The sequence below is a fragment of the Pempheris klunzingeri genome, chromosome 16, assembly GCF_042242105.1.
Source record: "Pempheris klunzingeri isolate RE-2024b chromosome 16, fPemKlu1.hap1, whole genome shotgun sequence".
Taxonomy (NCBI): Eukaryota; Metazoa; Chordata; class Actinopteri; order Acropomatiformes; family Pempheridae; genus Pempheris; species Pempheris klunzingeri.
Genome location: NC_092027.1, coordinates 3481167 through 3508605, shown reverse-complemented (window position 1 = coordinate 3508605; position 27439 = coordinate 3481167). Strand labels below are relative to the sequence as shown.

The following is a 27439-nucleotide window of genomic DNA, read 5'->3' as shown; positions in this document are numbered from 1 at the left end:
ATGGTTTATACATTTGTTTGTAAAATCTTAATCTGAGCGCAGTAATGGGTCTATCTGTAAATGTAATGGAGCAGAAGTATAAAGCAGCATAAAATGGCAATACGGTAAAGTTTACCTACATAAATTGTACTCTTAAAAATGTTAAGCCTAATGTATATTTTATGTTGTATTTTCTATCCCTGAAGCACGTCAGTTGGTTGGTACAATAACCAACAGAGGAAATAATCAAAGCAAATCAAAAGTTTGGGAAGAAATAGAGTCACTTGACAGATTGGCTTCACAGTGACATTATAGCTGCTCCTGTTCTCCTCTTTCAACCAAAAGTAATACGCATAAAGTACAACAGAAATGACACTGATGTAGCTTCTTTTCTCCACTAGATCTAAATTCAGTAGGTATTTGACAATTTAGTTTCAATAGAATAGAATCAATGAAGGAAAAATATTACTATATAAAGTCTGAAAACAATGTGTGCAATTATTGATCTTGGAGAATAAAGTGATTTGGACAAGTCACATCATAATACTTTGGATATACTGGGGTACGAGGTAAAAGTAACGGCATACATTTTTAAATCAGCCAGGGACAGGTTTTGTACTTTTTCATATTTAGGTAAACCCCCGCTGTCTTTTTGTGAATCCCCTATTGTTCCGTTGAGAGCTTCGCAATTGACTTCATCAACTTCAAATCCAACCCACCACACATTCAGCTGTGGGAAGTTCCCACTTGTAGTAAAGAGCTGATCTAATGTCTGTTACTATCTCTGGATAAGTACGCCAGTTAAAAACATTACAACCAGGACATGTGATAGAGCCTTTAAGGCAGAGTACCAGCGCCCCATGCGGTTATATTTGGCACACTTACCATAACACCCATGTGATTTCTTGGAAGCTGTGGGCCTGGCGGATTGGTAAAAGTTAGGGGATTCTCGCAAGTCATAGCACAGGGTGAAATCATTGCTCTTGACTGCCATCTAGTGACAGCAACAAAACAGTGCTGCAAATGTCAAAAACACCCCTGATACTTTAACCACCAGGGTTTGAGATGTGGTTGCCAGCAATATTGTTATGTGAGAGCGTTTTTAGTTCTTTGAACAGTGGCTGCTCTCGTGGTGTGTGCAGATCCGCAGGAAACCACAGGAGTGTACGTGCAGTAAGACCTGAATTCACATGAATGTTGACAAAAAGATAAATTCCTCTGGTTAAATCAGTGTTGTGGTTAATTTCAGATTGCATGAGACGGTTTAAGATACAGAGACTTCATTATCATTTTCATAGATTCACTTTCAAATCTGTCAGGTTGAGGGGATTGAAGCAGTGGGTTTCAATAGGTCAGTTTCTGTCACTACCACTGAATTCAACAGTGACTCAGAGGGTTAAGGTAACAGAGGTCTCTAGCAGTCTCTCTGGCAGGAGCATGACATCATTTACTAAAAACAGAGTTGTGATAGAGAGCATTATTAAGAGGAACAGCACCCCACGTGCTAATCTCAGGCATTTTCACCGTGCAACCAGGCAACCACGTGATTTCCTGTAACTCAGTGTTGTGAACTGGCAACTGTGAGCTGGCTGCCTCAAGTCCTGTGCACGAGATACAAATGATAGATCTCGAGTGCCCCCAGGTGGAACAAAATAAGACACCAAATAAATGAAATAAGGCAACACAACACAACACAACACAACACAACACAACACAACACAACACAACACAACACAACACAACACAACACAACACAATATAGGAAGATGTTACTGAATGACTGAATCCAGACAACCTCTTCCAGCACGTTGTACAGACGGATCTACCGTTTCATACCAAGTTTAAAGGAAAAGTACTTCTATTTTAAATTCTAGCCGAAGTCCCAAACACACCAGCAGATTAGTTGGCAGTTTATTGATGTAGCATTGTTTTTGTGTCATGACCTTTTATGCAGACTTTTAATGTCTGCCTTATAGTGTGTTTTTTAAAAGAAGAGTACAGGTAGAGTACCCAGTGATACCACTGGCAGATGACAGAGGATCTATTAAGAGTAAAGTGAAACTTTATATGATCAATGCTCTTAAAAAAGCTGGATATTCAGAGCACTAATTTTCCTTTTCTGCTGTACAGTATTTCCTGTCTAGTCTGACATCACAGAATATTCAATTAGGGTTAGGGTTAGTTTAACAGGCTTTCAAATCTATCTTAGAATGAGACAGTGAGGTTCCCATATGAACACCAACAGCTGTAATCCCTCCTGTTCATAATGATAATAGTCTTAAAACAAATCCATTCCCAATGTACTTTACATGCAAATGATGCGGGAAAAATTCTACAGACCTCATTCTGTGTAAAAATGTTTTCAAAAGCGAATGTCTTCTAAAATTACAGTCTTTTTAGTTCATATTCCCTGTTTCAACAGATAGTGTTTCCTTGATGAGCTGCAATGGAGGTATTGTAACACAAGAAGGGAATTTTGTACTATAAAGTCTGAAAGTTGTGAGATGTCATAGAATGTCATAAAATATGGTACAGTGTTTGTTTTTATTATATTGTCATTTGTTTCGTGACGTTTCATGAAATTTTGAGCCATAATTCGAACAATAATTATAAATCATGAGTTGATTAATTTTGAAGGGGAAAGATGGTAAGAAATAATAACCTGATGAGCAATTGAAACATTAGTTAAAAAGAGCACTTCATGAACACTTCCGCTGCTCACTATAAATCTTTCAGAATAAATGTAAGATATCATCAAACTATGGACTACAGGATATTCCTTCGATTGCTTTGTTTTATATTATGCCACTCTAACAGTACTGATGCAGACTGAATAAGCTTTTACATCCTTTAGATTAACTGCATGAAGCCTTTTCTTACTGCTTATAATGCTAATAACTTTACATGTAACTAGACACATACGCCACATGGCTGGAAACAAACTTCACGTCATTTACTGTCAAACATCCTTTGACTCTTAACCACTAGATGGCGACACACTACACATTTCAATATCCTAATGGTAGTAACCTGGAGTGGTCAAAAGATGGCGCATTGAAAAGCAGTCTAACAACTTACTGAATTTTAGATTTCACACAGGCCTCTGCAAAAAAATGTGTTTTTTCTTTGTATTCACATAAGACAATATCAGGTGGTCGTTATAATGTAGCCCCTAATCTATACCAGATGTTTTTTCCTCATGCTGTCACTAATTGGACTAATCCTCAATCACAAGATCATCCTTAATTAAAAGCAATCTTAATTCGAGGACACGGTTTGAGATAATCTTTTTTCTCAGAAGCTGTATTTGACACGGCTAAATCCTGATCCAATCAACAGCTATGACAGCACGGTTGGTGCACCTGGCTTATATTTTGTCTCAATGACTTTCATCCTAAAGAAAGATAGCTCCATAATAGACAGAGACTTATTTCGTCTATGCTGACACTGACGTTTTGAATTTTATTTCATTAAGGGCAGCACAGAAAACCAACCACAAACTAACTTAAAAATATTATATCAAAATCTCAAATGTTTAATCTACTTTTAAATGAGTACAGTTACGATAGAATATTTGTAAAAACTACATCTTAGAACTGTATTATAGCTATATACACACTTGTCAGAAATACCTCATATGTCGTATTATTCATAATATATTAAAGGTTTTTAAAACCAAAGAAAAACTACATGAAGGTACCACATGATTTGAAGAAGTCATGTGCACAATATGCAATAGTTTGAAGTGAATAGACTGAAGTGAAAGGTTTGATTTAAAGTTATCACTTAGTGATCACTAAAAAAAAGAAAAAAACCAACTAAAAAATCCAGACAAGTTAATGAATTTCATCTGAATTTAAGTAATAAAGTGTGCTTTAATCTTTTAAATAACGACTTAAACTTTTTTGTCCACAATGTTTGAAAAATGGAAATCAAATTAAATCAAACAATAATATGTGTAAAGACCAGTCACTTCAGTAGCATTTCACTGTTGCTCTTGTATCTTTCCGACTGTAAGAATGAATAAATCAGAGAGGCTCTGAAAGGTTTCCTCCTTGATTGTTTTGCAAATTGTTCTGTGGAAGCGATAAACAGAACAAAGGGATGACATGGCAGACTTTTACACCTGAGCCCTGCTGTTTGCACACACACACACACACACAAACACACACACAGTTGCACTTTCTTGCATCTCTCTCGTTTTCTTTCTCTTCCTGTTTCTCTGCTGTTCTGTACTTTCTTTGACACTATTGTGGATATTGTTGGAATGTATCGGAGTAAACTTCATACAATTGCAGTATTTTGACCAAAACAGTAAACAACAACATTGTATCTACACCCACCGAACAAAAATGATCGCTCAGAGACATATGCTACAAAACAGATTACACATATAGGATTAGGAAGCATGTTAATCTTAATCGTGTTTCATGTCAGTGATCATCTTTGTTGATTTTATCTGTACCAGCATTAAGCATTTCCTGTCCAGTATAACTGGTTTGTGCTTGGAAAAATACATTGTACAGACATAACTCAGTGGCCACACCATTGACAAGCTTTTTCTTTTACACATTTACTCTCTCCATTCAGTCCACCTCCATTCAGATGGAAATCATTCAGCTCATAAGGCATGTTCCCTTTTTTGAGAGTACGATGAAGTGTCCATACTCAGGTTCACACATTTACAACTCACTTTGCATGACTGCATAATAAAGCAGCAGTTGTTTTCCTAGACTCTAGTAGCTACCTTTTTGGAACCAAGTTGCCCATGAGCTTTGGTTTTCAAATTCATCACCTTTCCATCTCTGTATTACCTGAGGTAGAGTATCCATTCACAACGAGATGGAAAAATAATGCAATAACCACCAAAAAGAAATTTAAAACTTCCTTTTCTAATAAGATGTACTGTGTCTTACAGTAACATCTTATCAGTCTGTCTTAAGAGTCTAGTGAAAGACAACTTTAACTGATTCTTCTGTTGTCTTTACTTGGAAACCTGTAGATCGTTGGCATGCAATTGCTCATCTGATTTGTAGCACAACACAGAAAATGGGCTGTTCTGCAAATGCAAACACAAGGTGCAGCAATGTCCACTTTGTAAAAGGAAGCATTTTGTTACCAAAGCTGTTCTTAAAACACAAACACTAGATGAAAGAGGTGCCCTATTATCTTTAATATAACAGATTTTCACGTCATCTGATTGTTTTATATTGATTATTATTGTTAATTTAATTAAATTTAATCTAATTCAATTTAATTTAATACAAGCTTGGTAATGCAAACAATAACACAAAGGGATATGAAAGTAATGGAAAGTGAATGGACTGAGGCAGATTACTAGATGTACAGACATACAGCCACACAAAATACCAAACACTCTGAATCAGTGTATATTGGTACTGTCTACTTAAGACAACAAGCTTGTGCAAACAGCATGAAAACGATTTGTGATCCTTGAGTTTACTGAACCAGGTTACAGTAGATTTGTAAAACTGGCAACCTATGACTCAGTACCAAGGCGTTGTGAGGGAGAGAGCTTCCTTGGCAACCATTTCTGGATAGATCATCATCATGTGACAAGCTGATGCAACCAAGCGTTGAAAAAAACACACAGGGAGAGAGAGAATGTGTGTGTGTGTGCATGTGTGTGTGTGTGTGTGTGTGTGTGCGTGAGAGAGAGAGAGAGAGAGAGAGAGAAAGCACCACTGATGAGTCAGAGGAGGCTGATTCTGACGTAATCCACCAACCCCTCCCTCCTTCCCTCCAGTTCCCCTGCCTACATGGCTGATCCTGGATATTCAGGTCGAAGCCTTTTCCCCACAAAATACAGCAGCGTAACACAGATCAGTAAATGAACAGCAATGTTTAGTTTGCACATGCTTGTAGTTTTCATGCCAAAACTTTGGGCCATCCGTTTCAGTGTAAAAATGTGAAAAATCTTATAGCATTTACTGATATTTTCATATGATTGGAAATGGTGACAAGAGTGATGAAGTTGCTCAAGCAATAAAGTACAACATGCACATATGTTTTCAGTTTTATCTGTAACTGTACTCATTTATGACAATATGATCCAGAGTAGATATAGAAAATTTGAAAAACAAAACATAAATAATTACATCCCAGGGTCGTCTAAATAAAGATTTATTCAGTAATACATTCAAACCAATTAAATTACAATTTAATTCAATATTATAAATACTTATTTTTGTAATCCCAAACTAAGCTATTTATTTAGTTGATGTGTTGACCCCTCCCTGGTGGAATCAACACAACACAAACATCTTTACACGCATACTGTGCATGATCTGTACAGACCTATGGCCTACAACCGAGGAGAACCAATAAAATCAGCCTGGTGTGGCAAATACATAATGACATGCAGGTTATTTTGAAATTCATGTTCACTATTCAGTTTTCAACTGGTGTGCTATGGATCGCACAACAAAACAGGATTAGGCACGAAACATTAAGAAACACAGAAACATTGAGGTTGTCTCAATGTGACTTATCTCACAATCACATTTTTATTCTTATCTAAGTTGTGCAATTTGAGTCGTCTCAGTCTCAGTTATCGTCAGATCTTTAATTAAGGATGGAAAATATGTAATATTATAATTATTATATTATTTTATTTATTATTATATTATATTATATTTATAATATTTAAATGTTTTAAATTCCCTTTAAATATAATTTCATCATTTTAATTTTTGAGATTTATTTGAGTGTACATTTTAGAAACACTAGTTTGTGGTCCATTAGAACTGTATGTTGAGATTATAATTAAGTAAACTCAAAAGTAACCTGTAAACACATCACACTGTTCACCTTTGGAGAGCTGTTGTCCCAATGTGTTCCCTATTTGTGTAGGTTTGAGTACGTTTTTGTATGTTTCAAAGAAATCTATGCTTTCTTTGATTTGATTTGGATATCTGGATATTGAACTTTAATTCAAGGGGCAAAACACAAATATTATTCTATTCTGCAACGTGTCTTTCATTCAAAAGCATAAAACACAAAACCTGTGTTTAATTCCAGTTTCCTGCTTTAATCTGGAAACCGACACTAGTCTGCAGTTGAACCCCACCTCCTTTCCAGGGACCATGAAGTGCGGCATTTCTGCATTTATTACATAAAAACGCCAAACTGCTCTTAGACCAGCCTTGGGCCATTGTCAGTGCATCGTTGGCGATGCGTCTACAAGGCAGGGGCGCATGCGCAAATCTTAGTGTTGCAACATGCACCGAAACCGACAGCAATCATCATCATCTGGAGAAAAAGCCATTTCTAACAAAGAGACAAACTGAGAATGCACTGTGAAGGATTACTGCGGTCATATAAACGGATTACAATAGAGGAAGTTTGGGAAACAGAACAATCAATACTACTAAAAGCGTTTTTGTCACGTGGTTGAGATTGACCAATCGGAGGGAGCCAAATCCAGCGGAAAGTATGCTCTTTGTTCGGGTATTTTGCCAAGTTTTTCCTCAAATCTGAGCCTAAAACTTGGAATAAATCACAGGATGTGGATGTCGAGGGGACGTTTTAATGAGAACGGACGCGCCGTGGATACGTTTTAATGCGTTTTTTTGCGGAATGCCACGTGTTCAAGTATCGATAAACAGCGCGTTGAGGCTTATTTCATCACATGACTCCCCTCCCCCACCCGGCGCAGGGAGTGGGGGAAGAAGGCGGACATGTTTGAGGGAAATGTGTTGGTTAAAAAGTATCGAGGTGGAAGACAAGAAGATTATTTGAAGAAAGGTTTCGCATTATTTTCGGATTTACCAGTCGACATTTGTGTTTATTTTAAATTCAAGGTTTTTATGTCATACTTTAAAAATATTTATATCTCTGTCTTGGATAATTTAACTCTCCTTTTGAACGGCAGTCTAACGTTAGTTTCTGTTTTTTTGGGGGGCAGAAAGTTGCCAAAACTTTAGTAGTATTAAATATTGGTAGGTTCTTGTGCTAACTTTACATGTTTTTTGAGTGACATTGTGGGGAATTTGTAACCTTGGTGTGGGGGATGGGCGCATGTGGTTAGGTAACCATTTTGTGGTTGTTAAAATTGTAGAATGTCGGTTGCTTTTGAAGAATTCCCACTAAGATCTGCAAATTTTTGCCATCGTGTGTTAATTCTAAAAAATCATTTTGGCTTAATCTCATCAAATCTATCAAAGGTCATACGTGGTGTCTGCATTGACAAACCAATATGATTCTCTTTGACTTAATTTTAGCTTTAATTAATGTATTTGTCAGTGATTGTTTTGATTAGTTTGGTTTGGAGAAAGCAGCCTTTGATCAAATGTTTTCTGAGACCAGTGAGGAAAACTGCTGTGTCATTCAGCTGATGTTGGCTATTTTAGTTCTTGTGGCCCCTGCTAGGTGTGGTCCATGTTATTGATGGTTGAAGTAAGTGGGGAGTTAAACGGGTTCAGCACTGGTCTGCGTTTGGTTAGAAAAGAAAGCTTTGGACTTCATTGTTGTTCTACTTTGCTGTTGGGAGGCACTGGAGGCCTTGTTTGGCAGATGCTCTCGAATGACGGCCTTAATCTGCAGGAAATGAAAGCTAATTTATTCCCGTTGTGTTTTCAAGATAAACGTGTGGCGTTTTGTATGCTTTTACTCGACGATTTACTTCATTAATTGCAAATAATTCTCGTAATACTCCATGCCACCGAACCTAAAGATGGCGGCCGTGCGCTTCTTCTGAAAGACTGAAATGCGGATATTCTGGTAAGCGGACAGCTCGTGGGGAGAGGCTCTTTGCTCTTGATGGGTGCGCGTGACATGGTGCAGGAACCAATGGGCTTCTTGGTATTTGCCCTGGAAGCCCGCGTTCCAGCCGCATTGACCAATCCCCGCCGTCGCTTTGCACACGTTGACGTAATGTAATAAGATAAGGAGGAGGGTGGCTCCAGTGCGCTCGCTTTTTGTACAGGATTATGTTGAAGAACCAGTCACAGGCAACGCTCTGTAATACCGAACAGTCCGGGCCAATAGTTTTCCGCCATTTCCTTGACGGACAGCTAAATCTTGCGAATAGGTTGGCCCGAAAGACTGTGAGGGACGCCACAGTCCCTAGGGGCGTGGTGACTTTGATGGACACCCGAAGCAGCCAATAGGAGCTCAGTGGGCGTGGACGTTCAGAGGTAGTCTACCCAATAGTGTGAACGGTTGGTCTATAAAAGAACGGGTGTAGTCGCATCGTCGCCATTTCAACGAGGCAGATGAGAAGGAGTTCGCCGTGGCGAGGAGCGGAGGAAACTGACGAATAGAGACGGATCCAGGTCTGAGTCTAGCTAAAAAACAGAATCCGGATCCATCCTGATGGATATGGCTGTTAACCCGCTCCTTGACAGGTATCTACCGGTAAAATTGACTCTCAGCTTTCCACCAGACGGAACATTGTAAATATTTCTCATTATTATTTTCAAAATACCGCTGCTGACAGCCTGAGCTGTGCTGTAATACGAGTGGAGGACAGAAATGGACACTGAATGTGCTGCAGGAAGGAGCTAATCGCGTCGTTAGTGGAATTAGAAGCGATATTTTTATTGGGGAAATAAAAATGTGTTCGTGGGCTGCAGTGAGCTGCCTCTGTTGTTGGTACTACGCCGGCGCCATCTTCAGCTCGCCTGTGCCGTTGGCCGCTCTCTCCCGCTGCCCCGCAGTTGGTGCTAGCACTGCTAGCATTAGCATCACAGGTCCGAGCCCATGCATAACAGCAGGTCGGCCGCTCTAATACGAGAATCTGTGTGCTTTTGTTTACTTAATGAAATTCGTGGCGCAATTAAGTGATCTAAAATCTAATCTTAAACTGCTTGACGCATGGGACAGAACAACGCTAGCCTTTAGTAACGATATCTGGCGGCTGAAAACTGCAGCGGTAACATGGCCGAACGTGAGCTAACTAATGTGGAAGTGTTTTTGTGATCACCTCGGAGGCGTGCGGCTGCACCGGCATTATTGCGTGTTTCTCTAGGTTGTTATTGTAGCCATGTGATGGTCAGGGGTTGTTGTGATCAGTGGTACAGCGGCATTGTAGCGCACGGGCTAACGGAGCTAACTCATCCATGTGTGTTGGGTGTTTCACTTGGTTGCCTGGTTACATCGCTCAGTGTCACTCAACCTGAACTAGTTGGCAACAAATTATGTTAAACCTTTAACTCAACCAGCTAGATTTTATGAAAAAAAAATAAATAACGCAACCCCACTGTTGGCATCAAGTTTCCTGTTTTTTTTCCTTGGGTACTCTTGCCTCATGTTACTCAATTTGTTAACCCGATTTACAGCTAACAAAATTGTTTTTGTTTAGTCCTGTCCATGTTGTGTACCTGATTACTTTCTTTCTAAAATAATAAAGTACACTAACTGTCAAATGTGTTTCCAAAAGTTGTATCATTCGAAATGGATTGCTTATAAATGATTCAAGTAGATATTATATTTGTTATTTGTAGCCCTACTGCACTGGCAGCTAAGTTAACCATCCACTGTTTCCTAAACCGTTTTGCACACTGTGCATGAGCATGGTGGACTTGTGTAAAGAAATCATAAGGCTTGTGATAGAAGGTATCATGTGAATACAATATTACACATGCCCCACATAGCCTAATTTTTATGCGTGATACAAACACATTAGTCCTAGTAATACATATGTTATGGCCACTTCATTGCAATTTAATATTACAAGAACAGAGACATGCAACAGATGTAACTTAGCGTCTTCAGCAGATGATTCTTCTCCCCATGTTTTCTCTTGGATCAAGTTTTGTTATATAATTCCAGTAGGTCTGTGGGCTATGGTGAGTTCATGCAGTTGACAACAGCTAATGACCCCTGATCTCAAACTCAAGCAGTGCTAGTATATGATTGTTCTGAAATCTGTGATTCCAGTGACCCATAGCATTCGGAAAGTACAAGTGAGTAACATCAGCCGTCCCGGTGCATATGGAGCATTGCAGTAGTTTGCATAGAAAATGTTAAATGTAGCACCCCACAGTGGGGCGGGGCATTTTCTCACACATGAAAAAGTATCTGCTCGGTAGTATTAATATAAATAAACTGGAGCTCAGGTTTTAGCCAAGTTTATAATTGCTGATAGGCACAACTCTTAAACTATACATAACTACATGCCGTGGGGTCCAAATTACACAGGAGTTGTCTAGCGATTGCCTGAATTGATGGCAAAAATCATTGAATGTGGTAGGATGTTGTATAAAGGTTCTAGCAATGGACAAGATTTAAAGATGCACGTGGAGTCACCAAACAGATTAGCATAAACAAAACGCACGGTAATGAAGTCAGTGTCTTCCGTAAGAGAGGTGTCTTACACACACTTTCAAGCAACAGTGACCCCTTTCAGAACGGTACCTTGTACAGATGCTGGAAGTGTGTAGATCTGTGGTGGTGCAATTGATTTAAATTGATGTACCTACCTTCCAGGTTGTAGAGAAGTGAAGTTGTTTGTAGGCCAATGGCAGTCCTTGAGAGTCAATTATCTTGCCAGGGGAAAACACCCATAAGCTCTCCATGTTGCGGTGCATCACAGCTGGATGTTTGAAGTTTAGAGATCGTTGACATGGCAGATCATGTAGTGGTTGTCTGACTATTAAAGATTTCTGAGAATTCTGTTGGAAAGCTGCAGAATAGTCCAGTCATCGTGTCAACATGGCAGCTGAAACTCCCCCGCTCTCCTTTGGGAGAGCATATTTATTTTTTGTTTTTTTGGTACCAGGAAATGGGAGTGGAGTTTCTGTGTAATCGGGTGAGATGGACATAGTGAAGTGGCACAGGAAGTGGTTGTAATGCCTGTTGGGCGGGGACTGGGAATTCTTATTTGGCAAGAGCATATCCCAAGTCAGTCTGATGTATGCTTGCTGAGTAATGTTTTAGACTGATGGAGCATGTCTTTCGAAGGGGATTTACTCTACTATAGACATGTGAGTGTACAGTAAGGTAAGCAGGATTAAATCAGTTTGATAGGATAACATACTATGTATGGCAACAAGAAAGCACTATATCAGGATGACACAATAAGCTGTTTTAATTTGTTTTCATAATAATTTTAGGAATTGGGGGATGAAATATTTAACAAATGTCAGTGCAAATACTAGTTGCAGCAAATGCATGCAGTGCTCCACTAATAAGGTGGGCTGCAGTTATTAGCTGGAGAATATTAGTTTGGCTGTGCAAGACAGCTGTTTGGTTTTGTTGGGGTGAGGAGCAAACCTAGTTTAGCACGGGAGACTGATAAATACATGTGCCAATAAGTTCATTGGTCTTTGAACTACTCTCTACAGCTCCCATGTCGGGGCTGAGGTTGGCATAATGGGAGTCACAACGATGGACCAGAGTTCTGGCACAGCCGGAAAGCGCATTCGGAAACCGTCACAGCTCTATGAGGGCTTTGAGAGTCCTGGGATGCCCCCCCACAACCAGATGGCCCATTCGGGACCCCCACAGCCGCCGGTGAAAGACCCCAGCCGACAAGGGAGGATGACCAACCAACTTCAGTTTTTACAGAAAGTCCTGCTCAAGTCTTTGTGGAGGCACCACTTTGCCTGGCCCTTCCATGAACCTGTTGACGCTGCAAAGCTCAATCTGCCTGTGAGTGTTAATGTGTGAAACTAATTGTAGAGGATGGACCATCCTTACTACACTCCTTTCTACAAAAAAAACGCAACATAATTCAGTTTTAACAATGTGTCCCACTGCCCAGGGTTAGACAGGCATACATGTTTCAGACAAACAAAAGGTTTTCATCTCACAGGTTATGTTGATCTAAGTTTTTGCCAGTGCAAAATAAGTCCCCTACCCTTTCACCACATAGCCATAGGAGGTCTGCTCTTATTATGTCTTAATTGATCTTAAAGTAATTTGGGGATGGCTACTGTTTCTTGTCCTAACAGCATCTCTGTCTCCCTGCAGGACTATCATAAGATCATCAAAACCCCCATGGATATGGGCACTATAAAGAAGAGACTAGAAAATAACTACTACCGCAGTGCCAGTGAGTGCATGCAGGACTTCAACACCATGTTCACCAATTGCTACATATATAACAAGGTAAGATTTTGTGCATGACTGTGTCAGGGGAAGTGTTAGCCTGAGACATACTAGCAAAATAGTGTTTGATGCCAGCTGCCGCTGGTAGCTTCACATGTGGCAACCGTCTTTATTTGTCCACAAACCAGGCTTTATAAAATATGTTCAAATCAAACCCCCAGGGAATCACCTGAAGCCACTGACAGATTACCTTCTTAATACCTTAAGAAAATGTGAAAATGGAGCCCACACTTAGCAAATTGTAGTTTTCTGTGGTAATCATTTTGTCCATTTTTTCCCTTTGTAGCCTTCAGATGACATAGTACTGATGGCCCAGTCTCTGGAGAAGGCATTCCTACAGAAAGTGGCTCAGATGCCCCAGGAGGAGGAAGAGCTGCCTCCTCCTCCTCCGCGGAGCAAACCAGGCAAACCTGGTAGAAAAGGCAGAGGTAATGCAAGTGAGTACTGGCTGCAAGCAGGCTAAAAGGGCTGGATATGTCCAGTCAGCAATTAACATGTATACAGTACAACCATGTATTCTGAATCTGTCCCCCCATCTCTTCCTCTGCTCACCCTCTCTCTCTCACAGTTTCTGGAGGAATTACAACAGCTCATCAGGTTCCAGCTGTCTCCCAGTCGGCGTATTCACCTCCCACCCCAGAAACACCTGACTCCATCCTGTCTACCCCCCCACAGACACTTTTGACCAAGAGCCTGCACTCTTCCTTGACAACTGAACAAAGCATCCCTACCATTACGGGTCTGCCTCCCACACAGCCCACCACAAAGGTAACATTTGAATGCATTTTGACATTTTGAATAAGAAGACCAAATACCCTTCTCTGACTCAACCTCTTCTTCATCTTCTTTTAAACCACAGAAAAAAGGTGTGAAGAGGAAAGCAGACACAACCACCCCAACCACTGTTGCCATGCCCATCATGAGCACTATGGGTGTCAGTGGCATCAGTCTGGGGATGGGCGGTGGACATGACTCCCCACTCACCCTCACTTCTCTTGGAGTGGACCACAACCCCAGCCTGGGGATGAACCAAGGCCTCAGTCTCAGCCAGGGCTTGGGCATGGGTATGGGCCTGGGCATGGGTATGGGCATGGGCATGGGCATAGGTATGGGTTGTGGGACAGTGATGATGGGTACCAAAGCAGCAGGGGGGGGCAGGAGAGGAGTGAGTGGACGACCCATCAAGCCTCCCAAGAAGGATTTACCAGACTCCATGCTGCCACCGCCGGTGCGCCGCAGCAAGCTGAGCCCCCAGCTGCGATACTGCAACGGAGTCCTGAAGGAGCTGTTGTCAAAGAAGCATGCCGCTTACGCTTGGCCGTTTTACAAGCCTGTTGATGCCTCGACACTTGGTCTTCATGACTACCATGACATCATTAAGCAACCTATGGACCTCAGCACCATCAAGGTACGTACCTTAGGAACACACACACCCAACTGTCAACATTTTTCAGAATAATAAAGCAGGGTATTCATCTGTTCTCCAGTCTTGCTGCACTAAATTAAAATTAGCAGTTGCAGGTGGAGAATGAAAACAGGGCAGTGCTGAGACATACTGCTATTATATAGCCCCATTGCAGACTTTAGGAATCCACCTAAACAGACTGCCACTGAAATGGTTTCAAATATCATAAAGATGTAGATTGAATGGAAAGTCAAGGTTATTACTCAAACCACGAAGCTCCAGCTCCAGCATCACCACCTTTTCAGGTGTATTTTCTCTGACAGAGAGCAACCGTTCGCTATAAGACGTGGCATAGATTTAATGTGCAATCGTATTTAAAACTGGTACTCCAGCTAAATAAGACAATGGCCCAGATACCTTTGCTTTGTTTTTGTTAAATACAGTATTTGATTAGAATCTCTTCTCCCCTCTAATTGTGTTTAGCGGAAGATGGATAGCAGAGAGTATCGTGACTCCCAGCAGTTCTCTGCCGATGTCAGACTGATGTTCTCCAACTGCTACAAGTACAACCCTCCTGACCATGATGTGGTGGCCATGGCTAGAAAACTCCAGGTAATTCACTTACTGCAGTGATATGATTTATACATACTGTAGTTTTTGCAGAAGAATAATTCAGTTCTACTGGTTTTTCCTCTTTATCCGACTGTTGCCTCAAGTCATCTCAATATTCTTGCTTTTAAACTGGTTCACTCACATACTGTTCAATCCTCGTAGGATGTTTTTGAGTTCTGCTTTGCTAAGATGCCAGATGAGCCTCCAGCACCCCCTAGCTCCTCGTCTTCCTCCTCCTCCTCTTCGTCATCATCAGAGAGTGAGCTCAGCAGTGAAAGTGAGGAGAGCGAGAGCAGCCCCAGCTCTGACTCTGAGGAGGAGAGGGCGAACAGGCTGGCAGAGCTGCAGGAACAGGTTTGTATTCCAGTGCATGCTCACACTTATCAGAACAGATGACAGATTCTTTAAGAAGTTTTCTGACATTAATGGGATGCTCTAATTTTGCTTTTATCCTTTCCTGAGTATTCACTGACATATCTGCCTTTCTTCCCCCGTTCAGCTAAAAGCTGTACACGAACAGCTCACTGCACTCTCCCAGGGCCCCATTGTCAAACCTAAGAAGAAGAAAGAGAAGAAAGACAAGAAAAAGAAAAAAAAGGTTGAAAAAGAGAAGCATCGGAGGATAGAAGAAGAGCTGCCACCTGTTAAACAGCCCAAGACCCCCAGTGTCCCCAAGACTCCGAAAACTAAGAGCAACCGTGGACCAAGCTGTCCTGTAGTACCAATAAAGAAGGCACCAAGCAAGAAAAACAACAAGAGCAAGTGAGTGATGACACCTACTGGACAATGTTGGAATTGAAAGTATGGGGTGCCTGTTGTATGTGCTGGGACAGGAGGAAGATGTCCCAGAGATCTTGCTTAGATTTGTATTGAAGTTGTTATTGTAGTTTAAAGTAAGAAGTTTATAAAAAAAAAAAAAAAAAGGTCACGTTGTTGGTTCATGTAATTTAATGTGATGTCAACTTGCCTGCTCCACCAGATCCAAAAAGGGCAGCATGACGTTTAGCGTGCCCCAGCCAGTCCACGATCCCATAGTCAGCCATTTTGACTCTGATGAAGAGGAGGAGACGTCACCCATGTCGTATGATGAGAAGCGTCAACTCAGCCTGGACATCAACAAGCTGCCCGGTGAGAAGCTGGGCCGCGTTGTCTACATCATCCAGTCCCGTGAGCCCTCGCTCCGGGACACCAACCCAGAGGAGATCGAGATAGACTTTGAGACACTGAAGCCGTCAACACTGCGGGAGCTGGAGAGATACGTCATGACATGTCTGCGGAAGAAACCTCGAAAGCCGTATGGTTAGTAGTCGAGATCATGACATAATTTCTATTTTGGCTGTGTAATCAAAAGACCATTGTATAGTTTAAAGGAACCAGCAAGAAAATATTTTATTTAGACTTAATTTAGATTTAGACTGGGCCTTTATAATTTTAAGACATTAGCTATGAATCTTTGATGCAGTACGTTATCCCCATCTTATTGATGTTGTTACTTGTCTGTTTGTGTGCAGCAAGTAAAAACAACATCGCTGGCAAGTCCCGGGAAGAGCTCGCTCTGGAGAAACAAATGGAGCTGGAGAGAAGGCTGATGGATGTTAGCGGTCAGCTCAACTCTGGGAAGAAGCCTCCTAAGACCAAACGTAAGTCCTCCTTGTTGTAATCTTAAAGAGTACAGTTTTATTTCTTATTATATTTATTTATTATTTATTTCTTTTATTAATAAAAGTCAAAAATGAGATGGCAGACGAGTCACTGCTGCCGAATTTAAAGACTTTGCTCCCGTTTGCCTCTTTCCTAATATTTTCTTAGTAGAACTTGCTCCATGTACAATACAAGACATAAAAGACGCATGCTAGTAATGGTCCAGATGAATTCATTCTAATAGGACATTGAGACACATGAAGTAGATACAAGTTTAATTCGGGAAGTGCAGCGTCTACCTGTTATGATGATACTGGAAGTTGAAATGTGTTTTTCTTAGCTCGTGTATGTTTGAGCTTTGCCTAAATCGCAGAAGGTGCTGAATGTGCACTGCATGGCCTTGACGGTGTGTGTGTTTTATTTTCTCCAGCAGAGAAACCTGCAACAGAGCAGCACACCCAGCCGTCACGACTCAGCGCCAGTAGCTCCTCCTCAGACTCTTCTTCGTCATCCTCTTCCTCCTCATCCTCGGACACAAGTGACTCAGACTCCGGCTGAGAGGCAAGAGGTATCACAGGGGTCATGTGAGGGGACCCTGGGTGTTTCGCCTCCCGCTGAGTGGACTGAACTGCAGTAGCGCTACTGACAATGGAGCCGCAGGACGGAACAGACAAGACCAGCACCAGGCAGTGCTTACAGTACTGGTCCGACTCAACAAGTGTCAAACCAAGAAAGAGAGAGATGGGGCTTTCCCTGCGCTCAGCTCATTCACCCAGTCCTGTCCTGGACACAGAAAAGCTGAGGATGGACGAATGGCTGGAAAGACGGAAACTCATTTTGAAGCCCTGCCATTCTCTGGAGAACTGGCCTTGGCAGGCGGCGCAAGGGATGCTCCATCTCCTGCAAAAAAAGAGTGACGCATGCGTTGGAGGGATAAGGGTGCTAGAGCCAGAATCTGTCTTATTTCTGGAGATAAATTCCCTTCTTCCCGTGCTCCCTGTCTTTATGCTGTATAGTTATGGTGTACAGTTATATAAATATCTATTTTTCTTTTATAAAGAAGCATTTTATGGAGCTAATTTATTCCCTCATTCTGGGAAAGATGAACTGGTGTGGGAGGAGTTGTGTTTTAGTTTTTGTTTAGAATCTTTTTTGAGTGACAAAGGTAGAGGGGGAACACGTGTGTGTGTGTGCGTGTGTGCGTATATGTGCGTGTGTGTGTGTGCGTGTGTGAGTGTGAGTGAATGTGTCATGTATGTGTTTGCATGCACATGTGAGTGTGAGATCCGGCACCACAAGTGCAGCCTTGTGAAGTTCCTCATAGTTTTGACGCAGGCGTTGAAAATCGGTCTGCACGCAGAAGCACCTTGGTTCAGTAGAATACAGAATGCATGCAATACAGAGGAGCTGACAAACATCTGCATACTCATGTACTACTTTACTGCATCCTTGTGTACTCATGTACTAGTTTGAAAGGGTTGGCCACTGTACAGAAATGTGTTACACATCAGTCTATACATGAATATTTCTGTTCCCATGTGTGCTTTCTCTTTTTTTCATCCATTTCTCTGTAAACGTGTTGTTTTTTTGTTTTTTTTTCTTCTTGTGACCAATCTGCTAATAAATTGTGAGGACGTGTCTTGTCCACTCACCTGTGTCCAAATAACATCTCGGTTCTTTTGATTTCTTTTGGTGTTCAGGTCTGTTTTGATCCTAAGTCACAGAACATCTGACTTGCGTATTTGAAGATGCAAGAAAAAGGTTTTGCTGTTTCTTATAGTTTGATATTTTATTGAAGTAGACGAAGCGTTTTGGGCCGATGTCTGATGGGCCATCACTTCTCAACACCATGGTGTCACGAAAGCAAAACAATTTGGCCTTTGAGGTTTATGGCAGCTGAACCTTTTATTCTCTGTATTAACTGAGTTTTGTTTAAGTTAACTTATTTGTGTGATTAAAAGCATTAGTAATACCAACTTTGAGTTGTAGAAGGTGAGTTTTTCTTTTAGCCTCTTTTTTTTAAAAAAAAAAGAAAGATAATGTGGTCGGTAAAGATATGAAGGTGGCTTTCTGACTGTTGGGATCCAGCTGTCAGTTTAACCAGTAGAGGAAAAAAGATGGTTTTATATTGTGAGTTTTAACAATGCACTGTTTGTTTGGTGGTACTACTAAACAATTTTGTGATTTAGGTGAGATGTGTGTAATTTTTGTTCTTTGAAAATTGCCTACGGCTTGAGATTGGAGTATCGTATGTTTGAAACTGATTATTTATTTAGAGGGAGTTTGAATGGAGATACTTTTTTCATAATACTGAAAGTAATCAAGAGCTTTTTAAGTCGAAGTCTACTATATGAAATATGCACAGATTAACTGTCAGGATTGTAGAAGTGTACATATTTAAGTCTCAATCTTTGAGCATGTTTTTGTTTTTCCTTCAATAACTTAGTCAAGCTTTTTCTTTGTCCTTTTGGCTCTTACTCTAAAACAAAATACTCCAGAGTTGTCAGTCTTATTTTTCTGAAGTTTGTCAGAAATCTAAATGCCTCTGTACTTGACTCCATCGTTTCATCTGAACATCTGTACATAAATAAACTGAGACATGTTCATCTTTTCACCGACTGGGGGGATGCTCTATTTGCACATTATGTAGTTTTAGGAACATGCTGAGTTTATACAAGTCTAAGAATGAGGATGTTTTTACACGACTGGAGATGAGGAACCTTAAACAGTCACATTTACTGTTACAAAATGTATTAATGTACAGTTCTTGTGTAGTAATTCAGTCCTTGGTAGTTAAGAGTCTCTTTCATTTTTAATAAATAGTAAATTATAAACAATATTTTTTAAAATTCATGACTTGCACTAACTCCGGCCTTTTTGTGTGATGTAAACTACCTTAAGTTTCCAAGAGAGCTCCTGAAATCAGGATAAAAAAGATAAAAAGTAAAAACTGACAGTGTAATTCAATAACATGACTAATTTGTGTAGTCATAATACATATATGCATACTAAATACATAAGTATGCAGTTTAAAATTGCTGATGCATCAGTAGAACAATTATGTTAACATAAATGTGAACAAGCTGGTTTTGGGAAACCTTTTAGCAAAAAAAAAAGATAAATTCTGAATGGCTGATGAAGTTTGGATGGTTGTTTTAACCTCACTCTCGTATTTATTCAAATAATTCCTGTGGAGAATAGAGAGAAAGTTTCCAAAGTCCCTGCTGAGCTGGATCTCATCTCTCTGCTGGTGGTAAGATACCACACTACAGCAATTACACACCTGATCCTTCAAGTAATTCCTGTACAGCTCGTCCCAAACTTCCCCTTTTGTTACTGGACTGCAGCCACATACCAGCATGACAGGTGGGAGATCACCGAGGTATGGCTACTGGAGAAAAATAAAAAAACAACAACCTCATAAAAAATATAAAAACAGCTCATGTCACAGATGAATTTTATTTTTTCATCGGAAGTACTTTTTTGCTAATCATGTCTATCTTTACACTTGTTTGGAAGTCGTAGCTCTTTGCCGCCATCTGGTGGTCACAGTGCGTTACTACACCTCGGTGCTTTAGAACAGCAGAAGGAATAAGGCTTTATATTTATTACTTAAAACACAATTAATACATTTCTAAACCTGGACACTATTTTTGATTTTGGTTCAAAATGATTAGTAGGTACAAACATTTTCGGAAATTGGTCCAGTAGATCCCCTCAGCTGGAACTGGAAACAACTGTTAGTCGCTCCTGTCAGAGACACCAGACTCCATTGACGAAACCAATAATATAACCCTCGCAAAACACAGGAGTTGTTGGTCTACTGCTGCTTTGTTCAGTTAGTTTGTTCGTGGTATTGTGTGATTTTGGTGTTTTAAATAGTTACTACAGATCATAACTTAACTGTTAAAACACCAAAACCACAGAAACCAGACCAGTCCAGCTCCTGTGTTCTGCGAATTAAAATGACTACTTTTGTCAATGGAGTCTGGTAGGATGTTATGTGGAAATTATTGTTTAAAAAAAGCATTTTTTTCCCCATTAAAAACCTTAATAGAAAATAGAAAAAAACACTAAAATCTAAAATAATGGGGTATGTCTTAATTGTCCAGTGAAGAAATAAAAAGTTGTTTAACCTCTATTTACTCTAAACTGCCTTTTTATAACTGTTTGCCCTCTAGTGGCCACAGAGAGGAACTACATCAGACACATCAAGCTAGACATAATAGCATAGTAGTACTTCCGGTATGGACATTCAAAATAATACTACAATGAGTACAACATGTGTACTGCTTCCGATAAGCACTTTTCGCCCCCTTGTGGCCACAATGAGTAACTACAACAACGCTTTAACATCAAGTTAGACAAAATGACATTGGTGTACTTCTGGTCAGTATTTTCAAAATAAACCATTCAAAATAGTAAAGAGGTGTATGTGCGTACTGTGACCACCAGGGGGCATCGTTTTGCTCACCACACAGTTACAAACATTTTGCCATTTCATAAACGATCTCCTGACCATCAACTCCGTTTAGGCAGACTCAACGGCATGATTCCTGGTTAAATAATAGTTTTAAATACTCCATTTACTACATTTATAACTGTGAAGTTTAGATGGTTTGAAACTTTCTCTCTATTCTCCACAGAAATTATTAGAATAAATATGAGAGTAAGTTAAAACAAAGTCCCTGCTGAGCTGGATCTCATCTCTCTGCTGGTGGTAAGATACCACACTACAGCAATTACAGACCTGATCCTTCAAGTAATTCCTGCACAGCTCGTCCCAAACTTCCCCTTTTGTTACTGGACTGCAGCCACATACCAGCATGACAGGTGGGAGATCACCGAGGTATGGCTACTGGAGAAAAATAAAAAAAACAGCAACCTCATGTCGGCCTATAAAATCCAATTTATAGTGGCAATGCTGGTATGTTTAACTGATTGATCAAAATTTTTGACAGAATATATTCTTTTCTTTAATATTTATTTTGTAATATTGCAGCCAGGCCTGACATAGGATGACATGACTGGATGTTGCACTTGTCAGTATAAATGTGAACGTCTGTGTGCATGTACTGTGTGTGTATTGGTGCCTGCTGCCCACACATCAAGTCTGCACAGTTTTCAGCACTGCATGTGATGTCTTGTATTCTACTTTCCATGAATTATCCTGCAAGATAATACAGTGAAAATGGAATGAAGCAAAGTTTCTTAGCAACAGGATCTGTTCCTGGCAAAGACAACAGAGCTCAGTCGAAACACTGAGGTCTCTGATGTTCAGTAGAAAAATTGTGCAGACTTCAGACACTGAGGTTTTAGTGACGACTAATCTGCTGCCAAATTTCTGCTCCATGTAACCATCCATTTTAACCACCTAATGAAATACATAAAGAAATAAAGATAGATATACACCAAAACCCCAACATATATTAGATAAGGAAAAAAACAATGATGAATTTCACCTTCCTATTATGTTCAACAATTGTAAAGAAAAACATAAAAACGGCTCATATCCTGGTAAATTTTATTTTGAAGGTGACCACCGGAAGTACTTTCCCCCCTTTTTCTAATCATGTCTATCTTTACACTTGTTTGGCTGTCTTAGCTCTTTATCGCCATCTGGTGGTCACAGTGCGTTACTACACCTCAGTGCTTCAGAACAGCAGAGGGAATAATGCTTTATATTTATTAATTAAAAGACAATTAATACATTTCTAAACCTGGACACTAGTTTTGAATTCGGTTCAAAATGATGAGTAAGTACAAACATTTTCGGAAATTGGTCCAGTAGATCACCTCAGCTGGAACTGGAAACAACTATTAGTCGCTCCTGTCAGAGACACCAGACTCCATTGACGAAACCAGTAATATAACCCTCGCAAAACACAGGAGTTGTTGGTCTACCGCTGCTTTGTTCAGTTAGTTTGTTTGTGGTATTGTGTGATTTTGGTGTTTTAAATAGTTACTACAGATCAGAACTTAACTGTTAAAACACCAAAACCACAGAAACCGGACCAGTCCAGCTCCTGTGTTCTGCGAATTAAAATGACTACTTTTGTCAATGGAGTCTGGTAGGATGTTATGTGGAAATTATTGTTTAAAAAAAGCATTTTTTTCACCATTAAAAACCTTATTAGAAAATAGAAAAAACACTAAAATCTAAAATAATGGGGTATGTCTTAATTGTCCAGTGAAGAAATAAAAAGTTGTTTAACCTCTATTTACTCTAAACTGCCTTTTTATAACTGTTTGCCCTCTAGTGGCCACAGAGAGGAACTACATCAGACACATCAAGCTAGACATAATAGCATAGTAGTACTTCCGGTATGGACATTCAAAATAATACTACAATGAGTACAACATGTGTACTGCTTCCGATAAGCACTTTTCGCTCCCTTGTGGCCACAATGAGTAACTACAACAACGCTTTAACATCAAGGTAGACAAAATGACATTGGTGTACTTCTGGTCAGTATTTTCAAAATAAACCATTCAAAATAGTAAAGAGGTGTATGTGCGTACTGTGACCACCAGGGGGCATCGTTTTGCTCACCACACAGTTACAAACATTTTGCCATTTCATAAACGATCTCCTGACCATCAACTCCGTTTAGGCAGACTCAACGGCATGATTCCTGGTTAAATAATAGTTTTAAATACTCCATTTACTACATTTATAACTGTGAAGTTTAGATGGTTTGAAACTTTCTCTCTATTCTCCACAGAAATTATTAGAATAAATATGAGAGTAAGTTAAAACAAAGTCCCTGCTGAGCTGGATCTCATCTCTCTGCTGGTGGTAAGATACCACACTACAGCAATTACAGACCTGATCCTTCAAGTAATTCCTGCACAGCTCGTCCCAAACTTCCCCTTTTGTTACTGGACTGCAGCCACATACCAGCATGACAGGTGGGAGATCACCGAGGTATGGCTACTGGAGAAAAATAAAAAAAACAACAACCTCATGTCGGCCTATAAAATCCAATTTATAGTGGGAATGCTGGTATGTTTAACTGATTGATCAAAATTTTTGACAGAATATATTCTTTTCTTTAATATTTATTTTGTGATATTGCTGCCAGGCCTGACATAGGATGACATGACTGGATGTTGCACTTGTCAGTATAAATGTGAACGTCTGTGTGCATGTACTGTGTGTGTATTGGTGCCTGCTGCCCACACATCAAGTCTGCACAGTTTTCAGCACTGCATGTGATGTCTTGTATTCTACTTTCCATGAATTATCCTGCAAGATAATACAGTGAAAATGGAATGAAGCAAAGTTTCTTAGCAACAGGATCTGTTCCTGGCAAAGACAACAGAGCTCAGTCGAAACACTGAGGTCTCTGATGTTCAGTAGAAAAATTGTGCAGACTTCAGACACTGAGGTTTTAGTGACGACTAATCTGCTGCCAAATTTCTGCTCCATGTAACCATCCATTTTAACCACCTAATGAAATACATAAAGAAATAAAGATAGATATACACCAAAACCACAATATATATTAGATAAGGAAAAAAAACAATGATGAATTTCACTTTCCTATTATGTTCAACAATTGTAAAGAAAAACATAAAAACGGCTCATAGCCTGGTAAATTTTATTTTGAAGGTAACCACCGGAAGTACTTTCCCCCTTTTTCTAATCATGTCTATCTTTACACTTGTTTGGCTGTCTTAGCTCTTTATCGCCATCTGGTGGTCACAGTGCGTTACTACACCTCAGTGCTTCAGAACAGCAGAGGGAATAATGCTTTATATTTATTAATTAAAAGACAATTAATACATTTCTAAATCTGGACACTAGTTTTGAATTCGGTTCAAAATGATGAGTAAGTACAAACATTTTCGGAAATTGGTCCAGTAGATCACCTCAGCTGGAACTGGAAACAACTGTTAGTCGCTCCTGTCAGAGACACCAGACTCCATTGACAAAACCAGTAATATAACCCTCGCAAAACACAGGAGTTGTTGGTCTACCTCTGCTTTGATCAGTTAGTTTGTTTGTGGTATTGTGTGATTTTGGTGTTTTAAATAGTTACTACAGATCAGAACTTAAATGTTAAAACACCAAAACCACAGAAACCAGACCAGTCCAGCTCCTGTGTTCTGTGAATTAAAATGACTACTTTTGTCAATGGAGTCTGGTAGGATGTTATGTGGAAGTGATTGTTAAAAAAGCATTTTTTCCAATTAAAAACTTTAATAGAAAATAAAAAACACTAAAATCTAATATAATGGAGTATGTCTTAATTGTCCAGTGAAGAAATAAAAAGTTGTTTAACCTCTATTTATTTTAAACGGCCTTTTTAATAACTATTTGCCCTCTAGTGGCCACAGAGAGGAACTACATCAGACGCGTCAAGCTAGACATAATAGCATAGTAGTACTTCCGGTATGGACATTCAAAATAATACTACAACGAGCAAAACATATCTGCTTCCTATGAACATGTTTCGCCCCCTCGTGGCCACAATGAGTAACTACAGCAATTACAGACCTGATCCTTCAAGTAATTCCTGCACAGCTCGTCCCAAACTTCCCCTTTTGTTACTGGACTGCAGCCACATACCAGCAGGACAGGTGGGAGATCACCGAGGTATGGCTACTGGAGAAAAATAAAAAAACAACAACCTCATGTCGGCCTATAAAATCCAATTTATAGTGGGAATGCTGGTATGTTTAATTGATTGATATTTGAATTGGCTTTTATATTTATTTTGTAATATTGCTGCCAGGCCTGACATAGGATGACATGACTGGATGTTGCACTTGTCAGTATAAATGTGAACGTCTGTGTGCATGTACTGTGTGTGTATTGGTGCCTGCTGCCCACACATCAAGTCTGCACAGTTTTCAGCACTGCATGTGATGTCTTGTATTCTACTTTCCATGAATTATCCTGCACGATAATACAGTGAAGATGGAATGAAGCAAAGTTTCTTAGCAACAGGATCTGTTCCTGGCAAAGACAACAGAGCTCAGTCGAAACACTGAGGTCTCTGATGTTCAGTAGAAAAATTGTGCAGACTTCAGACACTGAGGTTTTAGTGACGACTAATCTGCTGCCAAATTTCTGCTCCATGTAACCATCCATTTTAACCACCTAATGAAATACAAAAAGAAATAAAGATAGATATACATCAAAACCACAACATATATTAGATAAGGAAAAAAACAATGATGAATTTCACCTTCCTATTATGTTCAACAATTGTAAAGAAAAACATAAAAACGGCTCATAGCCTGGTAAATTTTATTTTGAAGGTGACCACCGGAAGTACTTTCCCCGTTTTTCTAATCATGTCTATCTTTACACTTGTTTGGCGGTCGTAGCTCTTTATCGCCGCCCGGTGGTCACAGTGCGTTACTACACCTCAGTGCTTCAGAACAGCAGAAGGAATAATGCTTTATATTTACTAATTAAAACACAATTAATACATTTCTAAACCTGGACACTATTTTTGATTTTGGTTCAAAATGATTAGTAGGTACAAACATTTTCGGAAATTGGTCCAGTAGATCACCTCAGCTGGAACTGGAAACAACTGTTAGTCGCTCCTGTCAGAGACACCAGACTCCATTGACGAAACCAGTAATATAACCCTCGCAAAACACAGGAGTTGTTGGTCTACCGCTGCTTTGATCAGTTAGTTTGTTTGTGGTATTGTGTGATTTTGGTGTTTTAAATAGTTACTACAGATCAGAACTTAAATGTTAAAACACCAAAACCACAGAAACCAGACCAGTCCAGCTCCTGTGTTCTGTGAATTAAAATTACTACTTTTGTCAATGGAGTCTGGTAGGATTGAACCGAACGATGTGTCCGTCGTCTCTGGGTAAACTAAAATGATTTTACAGGTCTATCTCTGTACGGATCTTTTCTGTAATATTATCAGTCACTGAATATTATTTGAATTATGATTTAGAAAAATCTCTTGATGATATAGAGGCCTGTAAAAAAGCAGATGAAACTCTAAAAGTCAATATAAAGAGGTGTATCCTATTCTTTTCCAATGCAGAAACCATTTCTGTTCTTGATTTGGTTACATGGAAATTGGTGGAAAAAAAAGTTGTTTTGTTCATTAAAAACTTTAATAGAAAATTAAAAAAAAACTAAAATCTAATATAATGGAGTATGTCTTAATTGTCCAGTGAAGAAATAAGAAGTTGTTTAACCTCTATTTACTCTAAACGGCCTTTTTAATAACTGTTTGCCCTCTAGTGGCCACAGAGAGGAACTACATCAGACGCGTCAAGCCGGACATAATAGCATAGTAGTACTTCCGGTTTAGACTTTCAAAATAAACTTTTCATAGACGATTAGACGCAAAAGCTGTTGTTGATACGTTTTAATATGCAACATGCCACACTACATGTAATGTGATAAATCTGCCTGGAAGCTGCTTCCTATTATCATACTAAATTTAAATGTACTTTTTCAGTTATTTGGCTAAATTGTGGCCCAAGTTTGAACTCCTTAGCTAATTTAGGGCTGTCTAAACCCAGAGTTTGAGACTAACAGCTATATATTTACATATTTTTTAATGGCAGAGCCTTCATTAAGTTAACACATTCATCAAATATCAAATTTTCAGGTTCCACTGCCTTTTTATGCGTTTTTTAGGATGACTCCTCCGTTAAAAACACACTTTTTTGGTCTCTGGTCACACGTTTGTGGCGCCCTCTTGTAGACAAACCGGAAACTACATCAACACAGCAAAG

The 27439-nt window shown here is 39.7% G+C and overlaps 1 protein-coding gene across 2 annotated transcripts; it reads left to right on the top strand.

Annotated features, from left to right (window-relative positions):
• The first annotated feature begins 7174 nt into the window (after positions 1–7174).
• On the top strand, positions 7175–18687 carry brd2a (bromodomain containing 2a). Of its 2 annotated transcripts, none has more exons than XM_070846996.1 (12): positions 7175–9347; positions 12288–12594; positions 12916–13053; positions 13340–13481; positions 13622–13821; positions 13913–14461; positions 14942–15070; positions 15233–15424; positions 15570–15832; positions 16050–16369; positions 16582–16710; positions 17142–18687. In XM_070846996.1, the coding sequence occupies exons 1-12, from the start codon at positions 9316–9318 to the stop codon at positions 17267–17269; spliced, it is 2529 nt and encodes an 842-aa protein (XP_070703097.1). In that variant the 5' UTR covers positions 7175–9315; the 3' UTR covers positions 17270–18687. The 2 variants fall into 2 exon arrangements, with proteins under 2 accessions (XP_070703097.1, XP_070703096.1); XM_070846995.1 differs by having other exon boundaries at positions 13340–13490.
• The last annotated feature ends 8752 nt before the right edge of the window (positions 18688–27439 follow it).